This window comes from Podarcis filfolensis, assembly GCF_964270895.1.
Source record: "Podarcis filfolensis genome assembly, chromosome: 6".
In the NCBI taxonomy this organism is placed as follows: Eukaryota; Metazoa; Chordata; class Lepidosauria; order Squamata; family Lacertidae; genus Podarcis; species Podarcis filfolensis.
In genome coordinates, this window is record NC_139609.1 from 52821328 (window position 1) to 52848830 (window position 27503).

Here is a 27503-nt window from a genome sequence, read left to right on the forward strand (position 1 = left end):
TGTTAGCCGCTTTGAGACTCCTTAAAGGGAGTGAAAGGCGGGATATCAAATCCAAACTCCTCTTCTTCTTCTTCTTCTTCTTCTTCTTCTTGAATGTTTTAGGGAATATTTTCCGGAACTTTCTATTACTTCCCCAGTCTATTTCCTATCTAACACTATCTCTTCATGTGCCTTGCCATTAGTTTTCAGGGGTGCACTGGAAATAATTGGATTTGTAAATATGTTTAGGGAAAATGTTTTTTAAAGGGAAATTTAGAGCTGCCCAGTGGTTTGCCATTGTAATTGGAGCACAAAGCACACACTGCTACAACACACTTGTGCATCTTGTGTGTGTGTGTGTGTGTGTGTGTGTGCGCGTGTGCGCGTGTGCGTGCATACATACATACATACTTTCTTACTTAGAGACACATTTCATGACATTTGGAAGCCTACAAAGAGTGGGAGAAAATCCCCAGAACTGGGAATCTGGCAGCACTAATGCAGAAGTGTGTTATAGTCAAACTTCACACAGGAGGCATCTTGAACTCCCAACTAGCAGTGGAGTGTGGAGCATGTCTTTGGCAAAGGGAAGAGAAATGGCTATGGTTGAACAGGACTTGGTCTGCGGGCGTCTGGACTACTTAAATTACTTTACACATTTTTATCCGTCACTTTTTCATCACCTAACATAATACAACTTTTGCATAATTTGAATTTTTGAACTGCCCACCTCCCCCCACCCAGTAACTGTCCATTTTGGATCTGGCTGCACTTTAAAAAAAGCAGCTTTGGTTTGGAATGAACTCAGGCCTGGTTATTTTGTGTGGCATCTATCTATGGCTGTCTTCTGTGCCTGAGGTTAACGTGATGTCATGGGACACTGAGGAAATAGAAGAAGCTGCCAAGCTAACAAAATAATGGCATGAGATCCTATTTAGAGAGAGAGATGGATAGACAGGTATTTTGTAAGATGCTCTGAAGACCCAGGGTGTGACTGAAAGTACACTGTTCTGGGAACTGAACCTTCCCTTTGCTGTTTTCTTGACAGGAACTGACAGGATTGCTTCCTTCAGAGTATCCTCTGAAACCAGGAGAAGTGGCCCCAAAGGTCCGACGTCGAATTGGTGCTGCTTTCAGATTGGATGAGAAGGCCTTTCTCTCCAGAGGAGTGGTAAGGAATCTTGCTGAGGTGCTTCTCCTCCTGAGTTTAGGGAATATGGGCAGAAACAACATTTCCAATTATCCAGGGCGCTGCTTGGAAACCTGCTTGTGGTGGGAGTCACTATCAGCTGTCATGGCAACCCTTGCTGCGAGCACAGAAGCGTCCAGAATGAGATGGGAAGAAAAATGATGTGCTGCTGATCAGTGGCGTAGCGTGGGTTGTCAGCACCCGGGGCAAGGCAAGTAATTTGCGCCCCCTAACCCATGGATTTGTGCCCCCTAACCCTAACCCCCAGATGTTGCGCCAGGTGTGGCCGACCCCCCTGCACCCCCCACGCTACGCCACTGCTCCCATCCTCTCATAGCTGGAGGTGCCGGCGACTCAACCTGGGGGCCTTTTGCAAGGAAAGCAGCGCTCTCCCATGCAGCCACGAACTGTAGTAGACCGGCTCTTTTGAGAAGCAAGGCGGCCTCGGCTGAGGGACGTGGCTGGTCTCTGCAGGGGAAGGAAAGGAAGAGACTGCGGGATCTTTTTCTTCCAGGCATCCATCCAAGAAGGAGCGCCTGCCTCTGGTTTTAAACCTCGCTCACCAGAAGAGTTGCAGATCCAGCCGGGGCCGCGCACGCTTTCCTGAGCGGGAAAGCAAATGCGGAGGAAAGTCTCCTGAGAGGCGCCCTCCCTGCTCTCAGAATGGCGGGATGGTGAAAGGCACCCTCTAAGGGACAAGAGACCCGGGAAATCCACCTCCCACTGAACTGAGCTGGGGTGGGGGGGGGGACTTAATTGGAAAGAAGATCGCAGCTTCCTCGAAGGGAGCCTTTGACCTTGAAGCTTGCTGCTGGCAGGGTGGCTTTTTGCGGTCGCTCCAATTTAGGGCGCAAATACCCGGCGGCTTCGCCCCCAACCCCCGCGAAGATGCGGCTTGGGGGGCGCGCACACGTTTCCACCTGACTCTCTCCCTCGCCCCCTCCCCGGAGCGTTGCAGTGAGAAAGGGAGAGTCTCCCGCTCGGCTGCCGCTGTTTCTCTCCACGTGTCCGCCGCCAGAGGCAGCAGCGGCGGCGGCGGGTGGCCGTGCCTGTGCGAGCAAGTCTGGTGGCAGAATGGTGGCGAGGTGCTGAGGCTGCCGCCGGGCCCTGGCGGTGGTGCCTCCCGGCGCGCTCTGCCTGGGCGCGGCGCTCAGTGGGCTCTTCAGCTTCGGCTTCTTGGCCGCGGCCCTGGTGCTACAGCCTGCGCCCGAGGCTCTTCGGAGACTCCGGAGGCGGCGAGCGCGCCCCCCCAGATGTTGCGCCCGGTGCGGCCGGCCCCCCCTGCACCCCCCACGCTACGCCACTGCTGCTGATACTAGAGTCACTATACCATTTTTTTTCTGGCAGATGAAGCTGTAATTCAAAAGCAACTTTCCCTCTATACTGGCAATCGCCAGCAAACCACCTCACTGAGAATCAAACTGGTTTCTTCTGAGAGTCTTTACAGCCAGAGATAACAAAAAGCCACGCAATTTCAATTTGCACAGTAAAAGAGTTCTCTGTGTCAAGTGCAAGTGGGCGAAAAGCAAGTTTCCCCCTGGTGAGGGCATGTACATACCCATGTAATTTTCCATCTGTAATCCCTTTCACCAATTGTCTACATCACGGGTGTCAAACACAAGGCCCGCAGGCCGAATCCGGCCCACCAGACCTCGTCATGTGGCCCGTGTAGCCGCCGCCGGCGGCCGCCAGCCTTCACCTTTTATTCTCGCTTTTTTTTTTTGACACAAGAAAGCCGCCTCTTCAGCGCATGCGCGGCAGCCTACAGGCCAGAGAACGTCTGCCCTTTAGCGGCGCCAGCCGTTCTACACAGGAAACCTCCACTTTACATGCATTCAGGAAACCTCCACTTGTTTTTATATTGAGCGCATGCCATTCTGTGATGTGACAGATCCAACGGCTGCCTGAACCCTTCTCTCCTGTACTGTAAGTCCTACAGATACAACCGGCCCTTTGAGGGTGACCAAACTGCTGATGCAGCCCCCGATGAATTTGAGTTTGACACCCCTGGTCTACAAGAACCTGCAGTTTTTAACAGGCAGGCAGCCTTTATAGAAGTGGGGAATTTGTTTGTTTGTTTGTTTTCACCATTTTTGAAACCAAGTTAAACTAATCCAGGAAAAAACCAAACATGTTTCTTTGTTGAGAAGGGATGGCTTGCATTAGGATTATGCTGTGAATTCCCACTGAAGACGATACAGTGCCAGGAAGCAGCTGTCAGCTAAAAGAGGACTTTTGGGAATGATGAGGTTGTTCGGGTTCAGCATCCTGTTAGAAACTCCCAAAGGGACAGAGACGCTTCAGGCTCCAAACACACAGAGGGAGTTAGGCCTCATTTCCATCAAAGGTGTGGGATCTGTTGACTCTTCAGCTATGCAGTCTCACTCTCTCTTTCTCTCCCCTGTCGTCTGTTTTAATAATAATCTTAGTAGGAGGCGGCCTAGGTGTGGTGCTGCTTATTATTTTTTTGCTGTGTGCCCAAAGTGGGTGGCACAGGGTGTGGGCTCCGAGTGGAATTGTGTGTGTTTTGTACAAGTGTTCCTGCTTACCATAGCTTCTTTCTCACACGCACACTTAGCGTAACTTTGGAAAGCTTTTCATTTCACCTTCACCTTGCCGAATGTTGCCTACTGACCTGCCTTTTTGCTCCCTTTCCCCAGCCATTAGGAAGCTCTTGCCCCAGAAACATAGAACATTTCCACTTAGTCTGTGGATAGTTTTCCTCCTCCAGAAGCCTGGGCAGGGCAGACAGCTGGGAACTGGGCCCAGGACATCAGGCCTATGGCTCACACAGAAGAACACACCCCTGCGGATTTCTTAAATCCAGAATAATTACCATCCCCGGCTCAGGATTCGCAAATCCCTAAACTGGATTAGAATCTCCGTTCTGCTCATAAGCAGGCATTGAAGGAGTGGGAAATCACCCGTCTATTGTTATTTAATTATCCTGGCTGTGAGTGAGACAGGAAGATTTAGTTCAGCCTGTGATGCCTTTCTGCACTAGTTGAATGCACTGGGGTGCTCAGATGCAAAAGAAGAAGGTTGGGCTCTTGTGCTTTTTTTAATAGTTGAATTGCAGCTGGTGTCATGCAAGCTACATTTACTGAGGTTCCCACTTCTATGCAGCTATCAAAAGTGCAAGAACCCTGCTATCTTTTCATCCGACCACTCTAGAATGCACATGGAATGTAACTGGGAGATGCGTGAAAGTCATACTCAATATCTGATTTGATCTACCAAAGGACGTAAGGAAGGAGCCTATGTATCTGAAGAAGTGTGCATGCACACGAAAGCTCATACCAAGAACTAACTTAGTTGGTCTTTAAGGTGCTACTGGAAGGAAAAAAATTTTTCTGTTTTGACTATGATTTATGAGTTGAAGCAGGGGATGGGGTAATGATAGTAATGTCTTGGAAGCATCCAGCTGTGAAGAGTGCCCTAGAAATACAAGAAGCTGCCTAATGCCCAATCGGACCATTGGTCCATTTAGTTCAGTATTGTCTACACCCGTGTTTCTCAAAATTGGGTCTCTAGCTGTTTTTGGACTACAGTTCCCATTATCCCTGACCACTGGTCCTGCTAGCTAGGGATGATGGGAGTTTAGTCCAAAAACAGCTGGAGACCCAAGTTTGGGAAACCCTGGTCTATTACAAACTGGCAGGCAGCAGACTTTCCCAGCCCTAGCTGAAGGTGCTGGAAATTGAACCTAGGATCTCTTGCAAGCTCTTCCACTGAGCTGTACAGCCTTTCCCCAGGCTTCTCCATTGCTGTGATTTTGGATTCTGCCACTTTAGTCCTCGTGTGCCCCCTTTTGAAATGCTAGGTCGCTCCATCCTTTCCAAAGAGTTTCATCGTTTGGAATCCATGTCTGTTCTCCTCCGCAGGATCCTCTGAGCATGTTGGAGAGAGACCTAGCTCTGCAGCTGCAAATTGCTGAAGCAGCACGATGTCTGTCCCGGGAAGAGAATCTCACCAAGCAGGTTCGGAAGCGCCGCAAAAGTGCTGTGCTGAAGGAGGAAAAGAAGCTGAAGGAGCTGGAGCAGTCTGTCACAGAGTGCCGCCAGGCAGTCAGGCATTCGTCACAGCTGAGGGCCAGTGCACCAGCCTTACAAGGTGAGCTGGAGCTCAGCATCCCACAGTGGCCTTGAGATCAATGCAAGGGCCTAGAGAGGCAAGTCTGAGAAATGGGTCCTTTGCGTGTGGTGATAATGACAATAAAAATATACAAAGGGAGGTATAGTAAAATTGTTCTTTGTGGCCACTGTACAGCAGGACAAAACTGAATGGTGATAAATTGAAATGAGTAAGTATCAGGAAGAGGGTTTATTAATTTAAAAAACAACAACCTTGAGTTGTCAGGAAATGAAGACAGAGTCTGGGATTAAATACCTGTCCCTAGAAATCAGAAGTAGGTCAGACAGGCTTCTGACAGGCGTGGTTTAGTTGGAATTCATCCCAGTTCAAGGGAGGAAACTGACCTTTTATGGCTTCTTCCTGCCCCTGTAATCTACGCAAACTGCAGTTTTCTGTCAGCGGTTGCCAAAGTGAGCTCAATAAAGAACAGGGAGAGCCAGCTGGAGGAGGAAGCGTGTAGAAACCTGCAGCGAATGACGCAAAGACCTGCAGTGCCAGATTAACCCTTAGGAAGGCGTAGAAAGTTAGATAGCTCTGGATCCAAATCTCTTGGTTTTATAGGGACTTGGGGAAGTTTGCTGCATAGGGTGCAGTAGGAAATAAGCATGCAGGGGATGGCGTTGTAACACTCACTCTACCCCCCCGCCCGCCCTATAGATCCACTCTCATAACACTAGAAACTGCAGGCACTCAATGAAGCTGAATATTGGAAGATGAAGGACCATGCAATGCACTTCACACAGTGCATCGTTAAACTATGGAATTTGCTCCAACAGGAGGCAGTAATGGCCCCCAGTTTGGATGGCTTTGTTAGAGGATTGGACAAATTCGTGGAGGGCAAGGCTATCTAGCCATGGTTGCTATTTTCTGCCTCTGCTGTCAGAGGCACCATGACTCTGAATACCAGTTCCTGGGACCCACAGGTGGGCAGGCTGCTCATGTTCTGGCTTGCAGGCTTCCCTTGTGTGTCTGGTTGGCCACTGTGAGAACAGCATGCTGGACAAGGTGGGCCATTGGCCACTGGCCCGATCCAGCAGACTCGTCTTACGTTCTGATGGTTCTTGCCCAGGTATTCCATTAAGGAAGCATCTATATTGATAATAGGTCCACTGGTGTGGGTGGGCGGTTGCTTATATTCTCTGTCCAGCGTTTTTTTGCGCAAGACTGCAGGAAGATGCATGTTTGCACGTGAGAAATTGCTGCTTCCCTCCTCTGCCGCTTGCCTGAGGAATCCCACAGCTGCTCTGCTGATGGACGAGATGTCTAGGCAGATTGGGCAAGAGGTCTCAGCTTCTGAATGAGGCCATCTGACCCTCCCGTTGGCCACAGAATCGCCTGGGGGCAGGCAGTAAAAGAAACTCAGTGGCTGGCAGCTGCATTTCAACACAGAGTTAAGCATGATTAAGGCCTCCAAAAATCAATCAGCTTGAGGGCACTTAACTCTGCATTGGATTACGGCCAGTTTATAGCATCCATACTGCATTTGAAGAGTGAAAGAATTTTTAAAATATTAATTCATAATTAAGTGTTTTGCCTGTTTGGGAAGAAGATTCCCAAATTGTGACTCTAAATCCCCCCCGATTACTATTAATTCACTGCATCAGGGAATATCTCTTTGAGGAGCTTAAGTGTGTGTGAATGCAGGGCTTTGAATGATGTGGTTTGAGGCTCTGGGAATTAGCTCAGAACTAAGAAGTGAGAGGGAGAGGGAGCTTTTATTTCCCCTTTCTAGAGGCTCAGTGGGATTTATGAGCACGTATTTCTAGGGAGCATCAGAGGGTTCTAATAACTGCTTGAAAATCTGATCATTGTTCCTCCTTGTCCATGCCAATTCTTGTGTCTTCACCAGGGTTCAGTGCCTCTGATGAGAACTCCTTGTTGGATGCTGTTGCGGTAGAAGAAGGTAAACTAGATAACTGTGACCTCTGCAGTGTCATTACCGTGTGCTTGTGCCTTTCCTTCACCTAGCGTAAAGTGGTAGTTAAGCCTTTGAAGAGACAAACTGTATCTGATCACTGCTCTCTGACATCTTGTCGAGGTTTGGCCTTGATTCATACCACATGACTAAGAATTAGGCTACAGCAGCCAGCTGGACTTGCAAGGCAGAGAAGAGAGTTAGTGAATGGATCTCATCTAAATTTTCATAAGATCCAAGTACAAAGGTGACTGATAAGTGGGCCTTTTATGACTGTGGATATCTGCTAAATTCAACATCCTGTTTTGGTTTAATCTACAGATTATAAGAGTCTGTGATAAGTGATTTGGTATATTTTGAATGATATCGCCTAAGTCAGTGGTTATTCATGCTTTTTTAAAAAATCTATTATTAAATATCTTACTTTCCTTTTACTATAAGGTGCCAGGGCAGAATACAGCAATAAAATAAACTGTTTTGAAACAAGCAAAATAGTCACAACTATAAAACAAGAAAAGTGTAAAACAGTTAAAAATAGTTCCATACATAAAACAATTACAAACAATTCCACATATGAAAACTGTTAAAAGTAGTTCCAGTACAGATGCGGTTTGGGACAAAGTCCTCCATTTAAATGGCTTGTTGGAACTGGAAAGTCTTCAGTAGGTGCTGAAAACACAACAGAGGGAATTCCAAGGGGCAGATTCCAGCGCACTAAAGGCCCGATTCCTGTATTGTGCAGGGTTGACCCCATTACAATATGGTATTTGCAGGAGGCCCTCACCTGCACAGTGCAGTGATTGAGTGGGTATGTAAGGGGTGAGATGATATTTTAGGTACCCTGGTCCCAAGATGCATGGGGATTTGTACACCAGTTCCAGCACCTTGAATGTAACTCAGTAGATAATGCTACCACCCAGGTTTTAGTGTTGGAATGCTGCAGTTCTTTCCTTTTCCTTTTCTGAAGAATCCCAGGTGCTGAGCGCCCATCTTCCGCCAATGCTCACAGCTTCAGCTCGCCTCCAACCCCCGCCCGGTTCTTCGGCTCAGCCTCTGCGTTCTGCGTTACTAGAAGGGCAAACCCACTACCAAGCCACTGACATGGAGTGCTCTCCCATCCAAAACAGCCCATGGAAAGAGACCAGTCTGGACAAGCCCTATGAAAAGCCAAAGAAATCCACTGAGCCCAGCAGTGTGCCAAGGTCAAGATCTTTCTTCTCTCTCTTTTCTTGCTCCTCTTCGGATATGCCTGCATGGCCTCTGTTAATGGTTATTTGCATGCAGTTAATATGGAAGCTACTGTAGTGTATGTCCATTACTTCGTTTTAAGAATAAGCATTGTATTGTTTTGCTGCTTTATTGTGATTGTGCAATGTTTCCATTTTTTTATTTCCACAAATCCACCTTAAAGTTGCTTAATTTAATAACATGAAATAAAATTGCATGTAAATCCCAGCCAATGTAGGCTTCACAATTGCATTGGGGAAAGTGTCCTTTGAGAACCACTGACCTAGAAACTTAGTAGTCCAATTAACTAAGCCAGAACAGTGGGCTTTGTAGACCCACTTGAGTCTTGCTTTCTCTTTTTACTCCTGTTTTTCACTCTTAGGGAAGATGAAAGGGAGGGGGATTTGACCCCTGACCAGAGCCTCTCACTCCTTTGCACACAAAGAAAGATGACAGGACTGCAGGCAGTTTCTTACTTGATGTTCTTATTGTGTTCTGTTACAGCAGTCCAGGCCTGCTGTCTCAACCGTCACCCAGCCGTACCCCTCAGACAAGTGCTGAGGCATCGCCATGCCACTTTGTTCCTCCCAGGAAGCTGGAAGTAAGGAAACAGGCTGATTCCAGTGCCCCACAGACACCTGAGTTCCTGGGAAGGAGAGGACAACCTCAACTCATGAGGTACTCTATGGACTTAGGGTCAATTCATGTACTCAAGCAGGTGGCCCTGCCTGTTGTTACCTAATCACTCTTTGAAGTTTGAACATGTCAGACACCTTGGGGTGAGGCTATGTGTACGTTTTGCTTCTATTATCAGGCCTCACAAATGCAAAATTTAAATTTTTTGGGAGTCTCAGCTCTCAGTTATTTTTGTTATTTTTGTTGTTGTTGTTATTTTGAAAAAAGGGTTTTCTAGTTCTCCTAGCTATGAAAATAGGCTTGAAGGCAAATGAGCAATGTTTGGGAAAATGTTGGAAGCTAGAGGAGGGGCAAACAGAATTTCCAGCAGTTAAGGGTAGGGGCTTCAGTGCCCTGCATTGTTTCATGACCCTCCTTTTCCAGCTGTGTGCAGAATAAACTATACAAAGGAAGCATATAATAATGCAAAGTAGCTCTAAGGAGATTGCTGTGGCAGTGTAAGCATTTCTCCTTTCTCCTCCCCACATCGGACATAATGTTCTTGGAGTTCTCCTGGCAATTCCTAGAGTGGTTTAACCAGTGCTGTTTTTTCTAAACTCCTCCCTTGTTCTCTTATAATGGCAATGGCGCCCACCTGAGAGGTGCCAGCACTGAGTTCCGGATGAAAAAAGTCCTGGATTTAACAATCAATCCTTCCTTGTAGGGAACTCTAAGAACTGTAGGTGTGTGAGGGGAAGGGGCCCTCCTAACAACTCTCCGTGCCCTGAATGAACTACACCTCCCATAATCCTTAGGGGGAAGTGCTTCAAAGGTGTTAAGGTGGCCATTGTGAGCTCCTGATAGATGGTCTTAACTCTCTCCTTCTGGCCTCCAGGGTGTGTTCATCCCGGGAAGGCTTCGAGTCCCGCGGAAGAAGCGCATTGCCAAGGCGGCGTCCCACCTACTACACTGTCACTGTCCCCGAGTACTGCTTCTCTGTGCCCAAGGCCAACCCAGCCGCCAAGCCCACCTACCACTCCGCCTCAGAAGACAGCAATTCGGATGTCTCCAGCATCTCCTATACCACCTCTGCCGGCAGCAGCAGCCCCGACATCTCCTTCCTGAAGCCGAGCTCCTCAGTCCCCATAGAGGAGCCCCTGCAGCCGTTCCAGAACCAGACCTCCAAGGGGAACGGACCCGAATACCACTGCCAGTGTCCTCAGAAGCTGCTCTCACCGCTGGGCTACTTCTCTGCCGTAGAATATGACAACCACCTGCCAGCTGGGCGGGAGCTCGGCCACAGCCGGCCGCCCTTCCTGTCCGTAAGCTCCGCCCATTTTGCCTACAAGGAAGAGGCGGTGCCTGTGCGGTTCCACCGGTCGGTTGTTTCTCACAGCAGGGTGGTGCGCACCCCGTCTCTGAAGGACTGCTCCCCGATGGGGCCCCGAGTCCTCTCCAAGTCGGCCGTGACAGAAGAGCTAAAATCGTGGCACGAACGGACTCGGCTGCGTAATGCGCGGCCACATTCCCTGGACAGACAAGGGGCCTTTCGCATGCGCAGCGGGCCCGGCCGAGAGTTGCGCCCCTCCTGTTCCATGGGGCAGCAAATTCAGGTGAGGATCTTTGGGCAGGAAGGTGTCTTGGGGAGAGAGGAGCCAGCCTCTTCTTTACTGTTTCTGCAAGAGTTTCCTCAATATTCCAGCTAGACCTGATTAAGGAGAACGTGCTAATGTGCCATGTTCATAGATAAGCTCATTTTCTATAAACAAATGAGTGTAGAAGCCTCTTAACGGGTGTGGGCAATCTGGAATCTGCAGCCCCCAGATGTTAATGGGACTATTAGCCAGCAGGGCTAATAGTCGGCATGATGGGACTTGTAGCTCTCCAGATGTTGCTAGACTACAGGTTTCCATTCCTACTTTACAGGCTGTTAGTATCTGGGCACACGAGGAATTGAAAGCTCTGTGTGCGCGCCCATGTGAATAGGAAAAATGGAGGAAGGCTTTCATGAGTACCAGCAGATCTGTAGAAGTATACTATAGTGCTCCCTCCTGTAAGAGGAAGGCAGGTGCCTCTCAGGTGGGATTCACTTCACTGCTTAGGTTGTTATGTTTCTTTTCAGTTTTTTGCAGCCTGCTATGGTTACCAAAATGTCGACTGTCTTACATATTTGTGGGCAAAAGCTGCTATTTTGGCACACCACCAGAATGTGTGTTGGTGGAAGCAGTATTCGTTCATGGCAACCAAGAGACATGGCCAGCTCTCCGTGAGTTGGAGAGCCATCCACGGGCTCAGGGAAAAGCATATTCCACAGACTGCTGTCGCCTCGCAAAGGTGCACTGCACTGCTGGGCCTTTTTACAGCTCATGGGCTTGGGGGGGGGGGGGAAGGACTGGAGAAACATACACAGCTAGTGGGTTTGGCTGCTTCTTTTGTGCTATTTTCTAGCAATGTTGTGAAAAGCTTTTTTATTATTATTATTTTAAAAGTGCATTTACAGGTCCACTGAAAGCACTATGCTTTGGAACAGACATTTGGCACAGCCCTATGGCTAATTAGAAGTTAAACACAAATGCATGCAACACTACCACAAATTCAATTTAAAGTAATAAGATAGTGCTTTGGGATGGGGACTTGAGAACGGTAGATCGTGGGAGGGGTGCCTAAGCCTTTTCCCAAGGGCCATTCAGCTGCTTAAAATCACCACCCCAGTTTCAGATGTTTGTTTGCACTGAGAGCTGTTTGAGTGTTCCAAATTACTCATGAAGAGGAGTCTTCTGGCTCAGAGCCTGTAGTTGACTCATGTTTGTGGCAGAGGGGAAATTTCCAGGTTCTCTGCCCAGGTAATTTTAAAAATAATAGAGTTGTATCCAGTGTTAATCCTACTCAGGAGTAGACCCATTGAAGTTACTGGACAAGACTAACAGGCTCCTTAATGGCGGTGGGTCAACTCTAAGTAGGACTAGCACTGAATACAACACATTAAGTAGTATCCACTTCCTTGAACCTCAGTAAAGTCCAGTAGTCCTTAAGCTTGTTCTAGTTCTTGGTTTTGAAAGTGAGATGAGCGCCGCATCCCATAGTCACCTTTGACTGGACTTAACTGTCCACGGGTCCTTTACTGTATTTTTTACTGTATGCTTGTTGGGCAGTTTGTTAGATAGGAAAAGGTTATGTTGCTGCTCCTTTGTTCTGATGGTTGGTGAGAACGGCATTGCCTTCTGGCAACTCTGCACGCTGTTCCTTGAGAAACATAGTCAGTGAGAGAAATTCTGAAAGATACGAATCCTGGTTTGGGGGGTGGTGGTTCCGCTTGGAGAATTATGTTCTTTCGATGTGCAAAACTGTTGCACAATGAAGCACATTTCTCTCCTCCTTGGGCATCTCCCTCGCCTGCAGCACAGGGCAGAAGCCCACAACCATGCGAGCAAGAGCTTGCCCTTGGATTCCTCCCATCCTCTTCAATGCCTGCCTCCCCTCACCTGGAAACAGAGCTGTGGAATTTTAATCAGACAACTCTGTGCTGTGCTAGGGAGCATTTGCATGAGCAAGAGAAGACAGCGACCATACATTGCACGTTACATGTTGTGCCTAATCCATCTTCAGCACAAGGAAACCACCCAACAATGCAGCATCAGATAAATCCCTGGCAATTCTATGCCCATCAGTTGAGGCACATGTGCATTTTCAGGTATTTTTATTTGTGAGTCCTAGAGGCCAGTTGCAGATAAAGGATCACGCTCTTTCCAAACCTCCTTTGGCCAGCTCATTTAAATCTATGGTCCCCATTCAGGAGATAAGAGATAGGGGAGCTTTACTCACCTCAAAGGAGGAGCCATGAGGACAATCTTGTATAAGCATCGGTTGAAATAGACTCCAGTCCACAAAAGCTCATTACTTTATTAAGTCTTTAAGATGCCAGTTTGCTGCAACAGACTAAAATAGCCACCCCTCTGAGAGTGAGCTCACACTCTCAAGTTTGCAAGTGGGTTCTCCTCTGGACATGACTGTGAATAATGGGTAGAAACCGTGGAAGCTTCACGTTGATTAATAGTTAGAAGCTGTTTTGGTTTTGCACCCATGCATGGCAATATAAATATAAGAAGCTGCTTTGTAGTCAGCTAGACCATCTTATGCCAATATTGCTACTTTTAAGAGCCTCTTTTAGTCCTTCTTAATGCATAAAGCTATGGCAAGCTCTGTTTATTTGCCTGCAGGGGCTCAGCTTTTTCTGTGAATTCTTTAGGATGCTGTAGACACCTAGTTGTTTTACAGCAGGGATGGGGAGCTTGTGGTCTTCCATTTGTTGCTGGACTAGAAGGCCCGTCATCTCTGATCATTGGCCATGCCAGCTGGGGCTGCTGGGAGTCCCAGCCTCTTTGGAAGGGCCACAGGTGCCGCAGCCCTGTTGAAAAGTGCCAGAGCACCACCTTTCGATGACCCTCTATGTGATGGGTCCTCTAGTCCAACCCCCAAAGATGAAAGCATGAATGGTAATCATGGCTGGAAAACATCACAGCATTTTAAAGACTCTTAATTTAATGGCACTGAATGGAAAGAATAGGAAAGATTGCCCTGGAAATTTTATTTTTACACTGCGCTTAATGGTGGGGGAGGAATTGATTTTATAGGCACGGAGAAACATAATGGGCCACGTTTTCCTGAGGCAATCAAGATAGGAAGTGACCATCAGCTGCAACAAATGCTTTTATGTTTGATGAAGGGAATTGTATTTGGTGGTGGTGGGGTTGCTGCTACTGGGGAGATGTGCTGGTGCGGCAGTTCCATTAAGAAGCTCCTTTTTTTAACCTTCCAGGTTCCCCGTGTCCATATCCTGAAACGGTCTCCTGAGGGAGCCCCTGTGCAGGTCTACGTGCCAGAAAATGGAGAAATCATTACTCAGGTGTAGAGACTGCTGAATCACCGTGACTTCCTGCAATTCGGCAATGTCAGCAGGCTGGCTGCCTAGACCGACCTGTCTCCCCATTCCAGGTTGGGAAGACGAGGCTTGTGTCAAACTTTGGTGCGTTCTTCGACCATCTGATCCTGCTTTATTAAAGAGAACACTTTAGGGGCTATTCTGCAACCTATGTGAGACTATATAGCTCAGTCTCTTCCTTTGTTCCTGTGATGAACTGATGCAATAGACTACTGTAACAGACAGCTAGGTTTTCTGTCCTGTGCGGAATACAGAGCACAGCAAGATCCCTCACCCCTCTTAACTAGTGTTTGCTTGTCTGCCTATTTATTCACGTCTGTCTGTGGTGGAAAGATCTTGGGAGCCGGCTGTAGGTTATGAAAGCAAGAACTTGAGAACTTTTTATAGCTTTTCAGAAAAGAGCCAAGCCTGACTACATGAATTTTCTTTCCCCCACGGAAGCAGAATCTGCCTGCCCTCACATGTGCTAGATGTGGAGCCTCTGTTGTCTTCTTTATTCTTGCATAAAGTAGTGTGATGTAGCAAACAGGCAATGGAGGCAAGCAAGCTTCCCCAAGTGTAGTTTGGTGTACATGCCCTTTCCCTATTGTTTTCCCTTCACAACTGCTTTTCACAGCATTTGCCATGTTCTTGGTTCTGTATCTACATCACAACAATTCTTAAAAGGAGCCCTTTTCATGTGTGGCTCTATCTTTGTATGAAACCCATCACTTCGTGGAAGGGGTTTCTCATTATACAAGCATGTCACAAGGAACTGAGAGTGACTCTGTTTGGTCTCAGCCCAGATCCTTTTCAACTTACAAGTCATGGCAAAAAAAAATGGGCATAAGCCTTCGTGCTTTTAAGGCTAGAAATGTCAGTTTTGAAAAAGAAAAGCAGATTCTCCGGATGCCAGGTTTGTACTTAATTTGTCGTGCAATCCTAGACTGGACAAAGACAAGATGTTTTGCTTAACCTCTACTACTTTCTATGGGGTCTTTTCTAAGTACCCGTCTCTCTTTAATACTGGTCTTTGCTTCTGGGGTAACCTAGGGATGTTAAAGCACTAATTATGGCATCATAATGATCAAGTGTGTGTGGTATTTGCAACGAACACTGTTCTTAATATTAACTTATTTGTACAAGGTTTGCCAGTGGAGGGAGAGGGAATACCGTATGTATGATGTGCAACTATTAAAGTTACCTGGACTCAGCTCAAAACAGTGTTAAACCTACCTGAACATTTTTATATTGAATAGGATGCTTTTTCTGAGTCCTTGTGTGTTCTAATCCTTGTAAGTCATCATTTGGGAACTGCCTCTGCTTTAATTACTTCTTTAGAAACAGTCAAAAACAATGTTTTGTTGTTGCCCCAAAGTGTGCTGTTAATTAAGTACAGAAAAGGCAAAAAGCCAGGTCATGAAGATACAGTTATCAGATGACACTTAAATTCTGGCCAGGCTCGTTGCTTCTGGGTTTGTTTGTTTTTAACTTCCTAGATCAGAGCCACTTGCTCATACCTATATCAATATCCATTTCCTCATCAGCTCAATCTTCGTACCACTGAAAGAGCCTTTTGAACTTACACTTAATGGCCTGTTTTATTTTTATTAAAAATAATTATTCTCAGATCTTGTTTTTGATGTTTATTTATTAAGAGGAGGAACAAACACATTCATTGGAAAACCATGTACAGCGGGAGCTTTAAATAACTTACACTATTTACATAGCGGTATAAAATAATTACACACCTTATCATGTACACACGCACACACACATACATACGTGTGACCATTTTGCCTGATGGTACAAAGCCCCCAAAGAAGCCCTGAACACACACGCCAGCCTTGAGGGGGAGAAAACACCTTTCAGGGCAAGAAAAGGCACCTGTCAATTGAGACATGATTATATATGTATACATAAACCAAGAGGTGGAGCAAACGGGCCTATGGTGTTGATGCACTTTAGGGGGCGTCTTTCACCCCAGCTCCTTTCTTGGAATGCAGGGATGGTGCATGTTATCCTACCACCAGGAGCAAAGCCTTAAGAACACCAGGAGAACCTGGCAGAGATTTTCCCAGGGCTGCTAGATGAATCAAGCAGGTTGTGCAAACCCACTTCTGAATCTCGTTAATGACAGTGTCCTCTTAATGAACATGCACATTTACTCCCAAGGGCTACTCAAAGCAGACAATGTTTTCAGCTTGCTTATTCTGACCCTTCCCACCTTGTGCTTCACGTAACTGTTCATAGGAGGTAAAATGGCTCTCCTGGTTTGCACCCAATTTCATTTGCAGGGTTTTGCACTTTGTCACGTTGCTTGGATCAGGACTATTAAAAAATAAAGAGAAGGGGGTAGCTTCTTCAATATGAGAAAATGTAATCCCATACCTAAAAAGCTAGCAATAGCACTGAGGCACATGGGACTATATGGCAATATGGTCAATAATTTAACAGTTAAGCAGAGTGCTGTCAGGCACAGTGCTTTCAGGTATATCAAGTAATACTTTACAAGACATTTCATATTTCTTGTACTAAACAGACTTCCTCCAAGGAAGAATGGAGGAAGTTTTAGGTGAACTGTGTGCAGCTAATTCACAATGTATTCCTAGAATATATTTTTTTACAGGCAACTACATTCACAGGTGGACTACAAGCTTCTGAAAATATCGGACAAGATAGCTCGTGTAGCCATGTGAAGGCGTGAGGATTGTGCTGATTTCATTACCGATGGAAGATGATCCCTCTTCCAAGGCTTGAATCACTTGGACCTCTCTCTTATTCTCAGCTGAGAATGCTAAGTCACAAGAAGACTGCAAAGGACACAGCGATTCAATAAATATCAGTCTTAACATTTAAGAAGAGCTTATTAAAATTGGTGCTGCTGGTGGACACAGTACAAGCTGTGAGCTTGAATGTAAATCAGTCAACAGCGAAGGCAAAGCACACTTGCTTTCACCTTGCCTTCATCTCACTTTTGGGACTTAGGGGTCTGTGGTAATGTGCGTTCCCAAGACTAATTCAAGTTTTATTAACATAAAAAACCCCCAAAGAGTAGAACTAGACACCTTGGACCATGAGGTAGGTTAACTCAAAACAAGCCCTCACCCTTTTAAAATTTCACTCATGCGCGTGCACATACACACAACCCTCTCCCTCCTGCTCCCCCAGCCCCAAATAATGCACAAGACAATACACAGAACCTTTTGAACACCCATACAGAATTACAGTACAATAACCTACTCCCAATGGAAGAATCTGCAGCTTCACTGCATGGAGTGGATGAAGTTCACACCCAAACCCAGTTTATTAGAGCAGAAGACTCCTATAAACCAGGGGGCAGAGCTGTGGAATGGTCCACCAGTGTGCTGCTTACCCCAAGTCTGCTGGTTGAGGCATGAACTTGGTCCTTGGTCCTTGGTCAGGAGAGCACAATGCATGTCAAAAGTCCATTTATATCACATATTAACAACCAAGTGAGGAAACGAAGGTTTTGAGGAGTGTTCTGTGACTCTCCAGTGAGGGCTGGGACAGCCCTGCTGTGTTACACACAAACAGAAAGCTTCATCTCTTGCAAAGTGATGCTCACACAGGGTCCATGAGAACACTTAAGTGGGTTGAAACTCCACCAGTGAAAATTCAAGTTGATTGAAGCACAGAGAGAGAAGCTTCTCCTGCTTATTCGTTGCAGAGTCTATTATAAAGACATGAGTATTGACGTGAACGGATGCCAAGCAGGTGTAAGTAAACAGGTGATGGGGCAAGCCTAAGAGGGCAAGTCTCATCATCCCACATCTGGGGAAATGTGAATACAGGAATGCATCACCACACGCTTGTTCAAGTGTTTCTTACCCTGTTAAAAATCTAAAGAAAAAACTCACACATTTCTGTTCCAATACTTAAAAGGGTCCTTTCTCCACCTGAGGGGAGAGAGTCAGTTTCTGTTGCCATTATTTTCTCGTATTGGAACAGGACAATGTAAACAGCTTCACAGATTGAAATAATGCATATTTTCCCCCAGGCTGCCTGTGAAGACTTTCCCAGGGAGAATCCAAAAACATATTCCAGTAGCTCACATCTTTTTTTTTCCCTCCTGGGATATCTAGCATTATGAAAAAAGGGACCAGCATTACAATTTCAAGTCTGAAGCTGTAACACAGAAAGCAACCATTCTTCCAAACTAACAGAAATCTTGATTCCACAGTTGAAGAAAAAGTGATAATCCAAATCCCATATTATCCATCACCCATTTGACAGGCCTCACTTATACAGTAGAGATTTTTCTTTTTTATGTTCTCTTGGTAGGGCTCTAAGCATTTGAAAATGAAAACCTTTGGCGATTCTACTTTTGGAGTGAAAACTGAGAAATATCACATGTGCTTAACATTTAAAAAAAGGTGGCTAACTTTGCCACCCACCCTTCCCCCCTTCATAAAATCACACACACACATACACACAGCCCATCAGTGGTGGAAATAAGAGAAAGGAAGCCAGCGCATTAACACTCATGAAAGATCTAACTAGAACAAGAAATACCCTCTAAAACACAACAATCAGCTATGCAGGAAACACATCCAGGAAGCAGCTGGCATATTCAGATTTCCTCTGGTCAGTTTCACTGTTAAGCTCTGAAGGAATGCCATAAGCAGGGCACAGGCGGCCATAGGAGTCGATGGGTATGGATTGCTCAGGCGTGATGGAGTGAGGAATGAGGTTTCTTGCATCTTTCCTTGATAAACCTCCTTGGTCTATGAACACCTAAAACCACCTATTTTGCAGAGCTTCTCACATAGCCTGGGGGGGTGTGCCTGTTTGGGTGGCATGTGGATTCTGATGGGAGAAATGCTCTCAAATGCCTCAGCTTGACCTTCCTCCTTGGCTGGCAATGCCATGGTGGGAGTTTCACAGTTCAGTGTCATTGCAAAATCCTACCAACCAAAGAGACATGGAGCATGGAAACTGGAAAGGAAAGAAGGCTCCCTCGCACCATCCAACCAACTCACTCACTGGGGCACATGGTACCAAAAAGCCAGGGTGCCATCTTTTCCTGAAGCCCTGAGTGTGTGAGATTCTGGTGGGAAGCTAAGCACGTCCTACCCTTGCAAGCCAGGCTCAACAAGAGTGCCACATCTTGTCTTCTCTTGACCTCCACCACAGTCACCATGTCCAAGTAGTTCCCCAGGTTCTATCTAGGTTGTGCTGTTCAGTAGCTTCCTTGCACTCCAGAGTTTCACTGTCCAGTCACTGGGGAATGAAGAGGAAAAGGTGGGAATATGACATTTAGAAAGTCAAGAACCAAACACTGAACAAGCTCAGATAAAGGGAAAATGGAGGTGCAAACCACAGATTACATAAATAACATGCTTGTTAAAAGTGTGCTTAGTAGATAGGTGAATATTTATTTTGAAGGAAAAGCAGCCACATGGGCTCCCAATCTGGACCACACTCCTTAATCTGGGCACTGTGCTGATTTCCCACCCAAATCCTTCCCCTCCTGCCTTTCACTCTCTTGCAATGCCCAAGGACACCATGTAGGCACATGGGCTATTCCAGAACAAATGCCCTGTTTAAAGCAAGAGGGAAAGAATTCAAACACCTTCACTTACTGCAAAACCAGAATTCAAATTGGGACCTGCCTTGGGGGTTGTACTCCCCCACCCCCTACATGAACCCCATTGACATTTACACACACAACACACACACACACACAACACACACACACACAATTTTATTTGTATGCCACCTTTCCACAGTTCAAACCATGCACAAGGTGGCTTACAACATGAAGGGAAATGCGTAACTGCAACATAACAAAATTAGTCATAAACAATAAATAAAACATTAAAAAACACACAATCAAACTGAACAATTTCCACACAAATCACGCCAACCCTAAACATAGTTTATTAGAGGTTAGCTTCATTGATTTCAGTGGGACAGGCTTCCAAGTGAAGCATGCAGCCTTAATAATGCAACCAAGCAGGCATGTCAAGGAGGAAAGTGAGATGGGGTTTTTTTTGCATGCCCACTTTGGAGGTGAACTGGGAAGTAATGTCTCCCTTGGAAAACACCTCCACTTACTGCCCTAAAGGGAAAGAAAAGCAAGTAAGCATTGCATACCGTTAAGAAGCAGCTGAGATCAGCTCGCAGAGAAAGGGGTTAGGGACGAGAAAGAGGGGAAGGGGGAACACAGCAAGAAAAAGTGAGCAGGAGAGTAGAGAAGACAGGAGGAGGGTCAAGGCAGACTGGTAGCACGGCCCTTGATGGCAAGGACGCGTCGTGGAAGGCAGGGGGTGAGCCCAGGCACGTAATTCCATAACTTTACCCGGCAGTCACTGTGGCACATAGAAACAGAGAGAGAGAAGAGAGACAGAGAGAGGAAGAGAGAAAAGGAAAAAAGAAACATGGTCGGAAAAGAGGAGATTAGAGACTCCAAAGGGGAAGAGAGTGAGTGGTGGGGCCTGGGTTGCCCTCCCTGGGGAAGCCCTCTTGCCAAGTCTTTGGCCCTTGCTCTGCCAGAATCTCCATGGGACCGTGATAGGTTACCAAGAGTCCCCGCGGCTCAGTTCAGTTCGTGACTGCTGGGACAAACCAGCTTGTTGTGCCTCAGTTGAGGAGCTATGTCCTTAAGTGCTAATCACTGGCTACTACAGTAAGGCACCCTTTCGTAAGGGGCAGTGCCAGAAATCAACCTTAGGTACAAACAAGGAAGCACCATGCAGAATCTCGCTGGAGATGTGATGAGGAAGAGGTGAACTAAAGAACCATGAAAAAAGCCGTTCCTTGGTCTCAAGGATGCACAGTAAGCGACTCTGGGAGATCGGTGTTGAGATGGACACCACTGCACTATGGCTCTGTGAGCAGGGCAGCCACAGAAGCAATGGCTTCCTCTGGCTCCTCCATCAACCAGGTGCTTGGGCCCGTAACCAGCTCATCTCTGGTGGCACCTCATTTTTCTGAGCAGCTTGACTACACATGATGGGATGCAGCGGGCAAAGAGTACATGGTAAAGAGAAGCCCTTGCCCTCAACACTCACCTGGAAGCTGTGAATATGTGCTTGGAATTGGTGCAGATGGCATTGATGGGGCTGTCGTGCCCCTTGATGTCCCCAACGGGGGTGAAGTTATCGACATTCCAGACCTTCACTGTCCCACCACGGCAGGCACTCAGCAGCATGGGCCGGCTAGGCACAAAGGCCAACGCACAAACCCAGTCTTTGTGTGCATTTGGGATTTGCTAGAAACAGGAGTCACAATGAGCTGAGTTAGCAAGGGCCTGTTGCCACACCCCAAAAACTTTTCCACCCACGGATTTCTGAATGAGATGACTTGGGAGTTAAAACAAAGCCCAAAGGAGTGGACTAGATACTAAAGAAGAACTGGAATAACACTGCCATTCATTGTAGGTGTTGGTTGTGCCATAAAAATAATGCCACAATGCCATTAATTTGTCTTGAAGGTTATGGCACAGTGGCAGCTAAAACCCAATTGGCCAACACACCAATCTTGCAAATGCAGAGGAATTCTTTCATTGGGCTTGTTCCTAATAATGCAAACAGTCTTAAAATGAGGACACCCAGCTGACACACCTCAGAAACCTGAACAAATGTTTGCAGATCGATATCACCAGCTGGAATTGAGGCTAAATTTGAAATGGGGAACTGGCTATGCAAAAGCAAGGCCACACACTTGAAAACTGTGAACACTGCAGCAACAAGAGGAGAATTCTGCATGAGCAGGGCCGATCCTTTCAACAGGGATTCCAATCCTTAACTAAGCCAGGACAACTTCCTTCCTTTGGTTCTTATGTGACACATTTGGCAAAGACGGAAGTTACTGGATTGCACTCATAATGGCTGTTGGCTTGGCCTTCCCATGACTCTTGCCAATGGCCACCCATTATAGGACCCACACAGAGGCTTGGAAGATTAGGATAACATCAGAGGTACTTGTCCTCTATAAGCAGTTTTATCCATTTAACTCTAAAATAGTGCACCGAAGGGCATAGATCAGCAGTGGAATATCTGTGGCTTGCTTGATGTTTTTAGACCCCCAACTCCCACTGGCACCAGTCAGCATGCCCAATGACTAGGGATTATGGGAGTTGCCCCAAGCTCCCCAAACTTGGCACACTTGGCCGTGGGACTAATTGTGCTTGTTACCAGTAGTATACTAGATAACCAAGTCAAGGACCACTAAATAGCTAGAATAATAAATAATACAACACATAGGCAATAGATAAGGCCCCCAACAAGACTTTGAGGGCCAGTGTTAAACACTGCTGGGAAAATATACACTGGAAATATTAACTTATTAAAGGAAGATAGTAGGATTCTTTTACAACTGCTTTCCCTAATCTGGTAGCCCTAAACATCTGGAGGGCACCTGGTTCTACTAGATACTGCCAGCAAGTCAGTGCTCCAAGAGATTTGATCCTTGCTCACCCTCTCTCTAGGACAGGTATAGGCAAACTCTGGCCCTCCAGATGTTTGGGACTACAATTCCCATCATCCCTGACCACTGGTCCTGTTAGCTAGGGATGATGGGAATTGTAGTCCCAAACATCTGGAGGGCCAAAGTTTGCCTATGCCTGTTCTAGCATAACCACCCTGCTTTTTCAAAGAGGCTTACTGAGCTCAATACAATCATGGCTGGTACACATATGCAGAGGCCATACTTGCTGCAAATAAATCATCTGAATTTCAGCACCTCAAATTTCCACTGGCCTCATGGTCTGCCCCCTCCAGGGATGTCAGCATGGGGCCTTCTTACCCCTGCACTACAGGAGGAATTTATGCACCAACTGTATATTGACACCCTCAGCATAATTCACACCACACAAATGGTATACTGCCTCTGTCTTTGAAAACCCAGCATCCTTCATACCTGGATGAGCTCCTGCTGGTCCAGGTCCCATTTCTTGATTCCGTTGTCCCTGGAGCCGCTGAAGAGAACATCTCCCTGAATAGCTAGGCACTCAATGCCATCATAATGTGGGGGTTCAAAGTTGTGAGTGGGGCCAATGTTCCCAACAACGCCTTCTGCAATCTCAAACATCTGCAAAATGAGAAGTGGCAAAATAAGAATCCACAGCCCAGGTTCAACCTGCAGTTAACCCTGGGCTCAGTGTCCCACGCTTTCAGAAAAGTAGGCATTGTGCTAGATAGTCCTATAGCTTTCCCTGCTCCAGAGTAACTCTCAAAAATAATGGAATGGATTCAACCAATGAGTCTTGCTAATGGAAGGCTTTGCAATGACTTCTGCTGGTGAAACAGGGCTTTTCTCCCCCTTCTCTGCCCATGTACCCCACCCAATTGACTTGATTGGGGAGAACAGCCCCCAGAATGGCATATGGTGGAAGGAGAGGAGGACTAATTCCCTCTAGCAAGCTAAAATCCTTGCACTGATGGAACAACTGACATAGCGCTACTCTGAATTCTTCCCTAAGTATGGTTCGTTATGTGGAACAAAATGTCTGGAAATTGCAGTGTGTATTAGGGGGGGAAAGGGTTTGGCCTTGAGTATTTTGTAGGGTTCTCTAAAGACAGGAGACACAGACAGCTGGGCTGCCAAAGGGGGGGCGGGGACTAAGGATGCTGCCAACAGTGAACTCAGCAAAACGTAATTATTATGTCCAATACCTTGACATAGTGATCTTTAGATCCCGTGATGACTAGGTCATGGTTGCTTGCAGTCCTGTTCACCGTGAGACACATCACTGGCCCAATATGGCCTGTCAGCTTCCCAATGGGCTGCAACCTAGCCATAAAAGCGGAAAGGGTAATGTTGAGAAATTAACAGCAGGAACACCCCCTCCCCAAGGCTAACTGCTCCCCAAGTAATGCCCAAATATTAAATGTATTCATAAAGGGGTTGAGTTTCAAGTTCTTCCGTGTGAGTAAGGAGTTTGGGTCATGGCAACAGTCTCTTGCCATTCTCTTCTGGGCATTTTTGCAGATTTCCAAACAGTTTGGAATTGTAGCCAGTTCACCCCCTCTCACCTGTTTAGCTCCCAGATGCGGACAGAATTGCCAGTGGCTGCATAGAGCATGGTGCCTGTGGGGTTAAGTGCAATCTGGTTGATCTGGTGCTCTCCTTGCACACTGGTGATGGTGCGGGTGGAGGTGCCAGCACAGGCATCCCCGGCAATCACCTGGCCTGAAGAACTAATAGAGGGAAAGAGGGAAAGAGATATGATGGGGAGTCTCACAGAAGCAGGAATGGAGTTCAGCTGCAGGGCAAGAAAGAGACTGCAGATTTGCCTTTGCCTTTCGGAGGAGGCTACTCAGACAAAAGCAGCTCCAAAATAAAGGTTCAACTCCATGAGGGCCAGGAACAGCAATATGTTTTCAAACCCACAGATCACCTGGAAGGAATTATTCCTCAAAGGTACAGTTCTAGCAGATTGAAAGGAGAGCCTGCTGAGGGTTTGTCACAGGATTAGACCTGGTGTGCCATTTTTTATTCTTAAGAATAGTCAGTGCAGGAGCTCCTTGACTGGGACTGTCCTGATGTGACTTTGCTATGTTCATCCTTGCACATTGCACAATAGGACTAAGCATGTGGCAAATGACATGCATAATTTGGCCTGTAGATGTTGGAGGAAGCAAGTTTGGTGGGTAGAGAGATGGCCCTGTGTCAGATGTCAAAGGAGCTGTGCCCTGTGGAGCATTGCATTCCACTGCAAAACAGGACAAAACAGGACATAGTAGACCAGCAAGCAGGTGAAGAGCACCTGCAGATGCAATGCTATCCAAACATCAGCAATCAGAAGCAGCTTGTGGGATCTCACAGTTCACTTTCCCCTGCCTTATGGCGCAATGGATGATTTGGCACAATGTTGTGTGACCATGGATAGCAATGGCTTATGCTCTTAAACCCCACTTTGTTAAACCTTACAAGGCCACAAATGAAGCTTCGAAAAACTCAAAAGCAGCAAAACAGAAAGCTGCCAAGCACTTACGTGAGAGTACGAATACACTTTGCAGAATCCCGGATGTCCCACACTTTGATGTAAGAGGTAGAGACTGTGAACACCAGGCCAGAGTGGTTACTGTACTTTATGGAAACCACATTGTTTGGGTGGCCTTTCAAGGAGGCAATTTCCTGGCCAGTCACCAAGTTCCACATTTTGCAGCTCCGATCTTTGGAAAGAAGAGAGAACTTCAGTTGTGCCAGCAGTGCCCTAGTTTCCCATCTGAGAGCAGAAACCGCCATTCTCTCCTAAGCAACATATTTCTTCAGTGATTCTAAGAAGTGACTAATATTTTAAAATGTGGACATACAGCAGATAAGATGGAAAGCAGCCGGTTTTAATTCAAATTTGAAAGGTTCAGCAGTTGCAGAAATTTCTTTTTGTTTCTGGGGACAACCATTGTCTTTATAGACATCCTTAACTTTTTTGCCACCCACTGCACTTATCGGAAAGGGACATGACACTTGTTATGCCCATGTTTGTGAGCAGGAACACGCATGCTTGACTTGCCAAGGAAAATAGTGGGAGTGCAATATATCTAGAGGGCACTTGTCACATGATATACCATACAGACTGAGCCTGCTCAAAACTGTCACCATGCAGCGGCTACTCCACATGTGAAGCACTTTAACGTCACTGCTGGCAGGGGTGGGGAGAATGGCTGTCCCAATTGCAGCCATGGGGGCAGCTTACTTCCGTCAACCATGTCCCTGGGGTGATGCAGCTCCATCATGACACAGAGTCCTTCAAACAGAGGTACTGGGGCAGGGGGGAAGGTTGCTGGGCAACTTGCTTCAGCAGCAAAACTAGGATGAAAGGGTATACTTTTTCTTCCACCATCCCTGAAAATGCTAAATTTTTCACCATTTCTGAACATTGCTAGAAAAGCTCCAATCAGAACTTCTGGCTCAGTGTTCATTCATACCACCAAAAGCAGCTCCTACCCCCTCTCTCAAACACACACCTTTGGATCCAGAGAACAACAATTCATCTGTAGCATCCAGGCACAGGACAGGCTTGGTGTGTCCTTCTGCCACAGAGATGCATTGCAGCGGAGCTGTCCGGGCACTCCTGGACCCTCCCACAGGGTTGATAATGCCCCTTGCATGGGAGAAAAAGAGAAATGCTTTGAGAGACGGTTCCTGCAGCTGCAGCAATCAGGCATCCTTAGAGTAACCGATCATGCACCTGGGAATCACACTGCTCAGGAGACACTGGCGTGCCAGAAGGACCAGACCCACATTAAGCTTAAAAGGGGGGGAAAGGGGGGGGGCGACAGGCAGGCAAGCACATGCAGAATCAAGCTGAAGAGTATGTCACAAAGTTCTGGGCACAAACATCTTCAAGTTACAGGAAGGGTGAGATGCTCCATCATTGGTTATATACTGGTGTCAGTATTATGCTGAAAGCTGATCCACTCAAATGCTCTTCATGATATTGCCCAAGAGGCAATATCGGTAAGAGTAGGGCTACAGAACACATGCTTAGGCCTCTTTCTGAGCACAATTCAAAGTGCTGGTGCTGACCTTTAAAGCCTTAAACAGCATCGACCCTGTATATCTGAAGGAGCATCTCCACCTCCAGCCTGGACACTGAGGTCCTCCTCCAAGGGTCTTCTGCTGGTTCCCTCACTGTGAGAAGTGAAGCTATAGGGAACAAGGCAGAGGGCCTTCTTGGCAGTTGCACCTGCCCTGTGGAATGCCCTTCCATCAGATGTCAAGGAAATAAACAGTGATTTGTCTTTTAGAAGACATCTGAAGGCCGCCCTGTATCAGGAAGTTTTTAATGCCTGATGTTTAGTTGTGTTTTTATATTATGTTGGAAGCTGCCCAAGGTAGGCGGGGTGTAAATAAACTATTAGTTGTTGCTATATTAAAGCCAACTAATGTTTTGTGTACTCATAGAAGTTCTTGATGGAATTGAAAACTGCAATGCACAACCCTGAGCGTCAGAACATGTGTATTTACATGCAGCTTTGAATGGGAACACAGGAAGCTACTTTATGCTATTAATCCATCCAGCTCAGAACATTGACTGTAAGTGGTTCTCCAGGGTTTCAGGCAGGAATATTTGCCAGCCTCACCTGGAGATATCATTGAACATGGAACCTGATGCATGCAAAGCATCCATAGAGTGACAGCCCCTTCCTCATCAACAGCTCCAAGTTACTGCATTGGCTGCTTTGTTTCTGAAAGATTATTTCAAATTTCAGCCTCCAACTCTCTTTGTGCAAGATCAAGGTGCAATGTAACTAATATAGTTTTGTTACCACATGCCAAGAGAGGCACTGACCCTTTGTAAGTAACGAAAATCTCCTTTATTTTTTGCTCTGAAATGAACACATGGGTCCAAATGATTGCAATTATTTTAATAATCCACTTGGTCCCACCTAGCAGCATGTCATGTTATTCTAGACCTATAAACTTTGTAACTTTGACAACTCAAACTCCTCTTCTCTAAACTGTCTCCATCTGAGTCGGGCATGAAATCGGTGCACCACCTTGTGGTCAACATGGAGACACTTCAAACCTTCCCGGCAACAAGCTTTGTA

General features: G+C 46.6%; 2 protein-coding genes across 11 annotated transcripts in view; one reads left to right on the forward strand and one right to left on the reverse strand.

Moving 5' to 3' along the window:
* Positions 1-15606, forward strand: part of INAVA (innate immunity activator) — a 35782-nt gene extending 20176 nt beyond the window's left edge. For 3 of the 5 annotated variants that reach the window (XM_083617824.1, XM_083617823.1, XM_083617825.1), the window contains 7 exons: positions 1028-1150; positions 5053-5281; positions 7152-7205; positions 8185-8419; positions 8949-9122; positions 9955-10672; positions 13876-15606. In XM_083617824.1, the coding sequence (XP_083473950.1) occupies positions 1028-1150; positions 5053-5281; positions 7152-7205; positions 8185-8419; positions 8949-9122; positions 9955-10672; positions 13876-13968 (1626 nt within the window). In that variant the 3' untranslated portion in view covers positions 13969-15606. The remainder of the gene's footprint in view (positions 1-1027; positions 1151-5052; positions 5282-7151; positions 7206-8184; positions 8420-8948; positions 9123-9954; positions 10673-13875) is intronic. The other 2 variants (XM_083617827.1, XM_083617826.1) reach the window with 1 other exon arrangement.
* Positions 15607-15614: 8 nt separating this feature from the next.
* Positions 15615-27503, reverse strand: part of KIF21B (kinesin family member 21B) — a 68700-nt gene continuing 56811 nt past the window's right edge. For 3 of the 6 annotated variants that reach the window (XR_014549098.1, XR_014549099.1, XR_014549100.1), the window contains 8 exons: positions 25917-26053; positions 24941-25121; positions 23979-24143; positions 23619-23736; positions 22864-23034; positions 21015-21214; positions 20098-20312; positions 15615-19221 (listed from right to left, as the gene is read on the reverse strand). Coding sequence is in view for 3 of the 6 variants with exons in the window: in XM_083617784.1 (XP_083473910.1) it covers positions 19167-19221; positions 21015-21214; positions 22864-23034; positions 23619-23736; positions 23979-24143; positions 24941-25121; positions 25917-26053 (1027 nt within the window). In the remaining 3 variants the exon portion in view is untranslated. The remainder of the gene's footprint in view (positions 19222-20097; positions 20313-21014; positions 21215-22863; positions 23035-23618; positions 23737-23978; positions 24144-24940; positions 25122-25916; positions 26054-27503) is intronic. The other 3 variants (XM_083617784.1, XM_083617783.1, XM_083617782.1) reach the window with 1 other exon arrangement.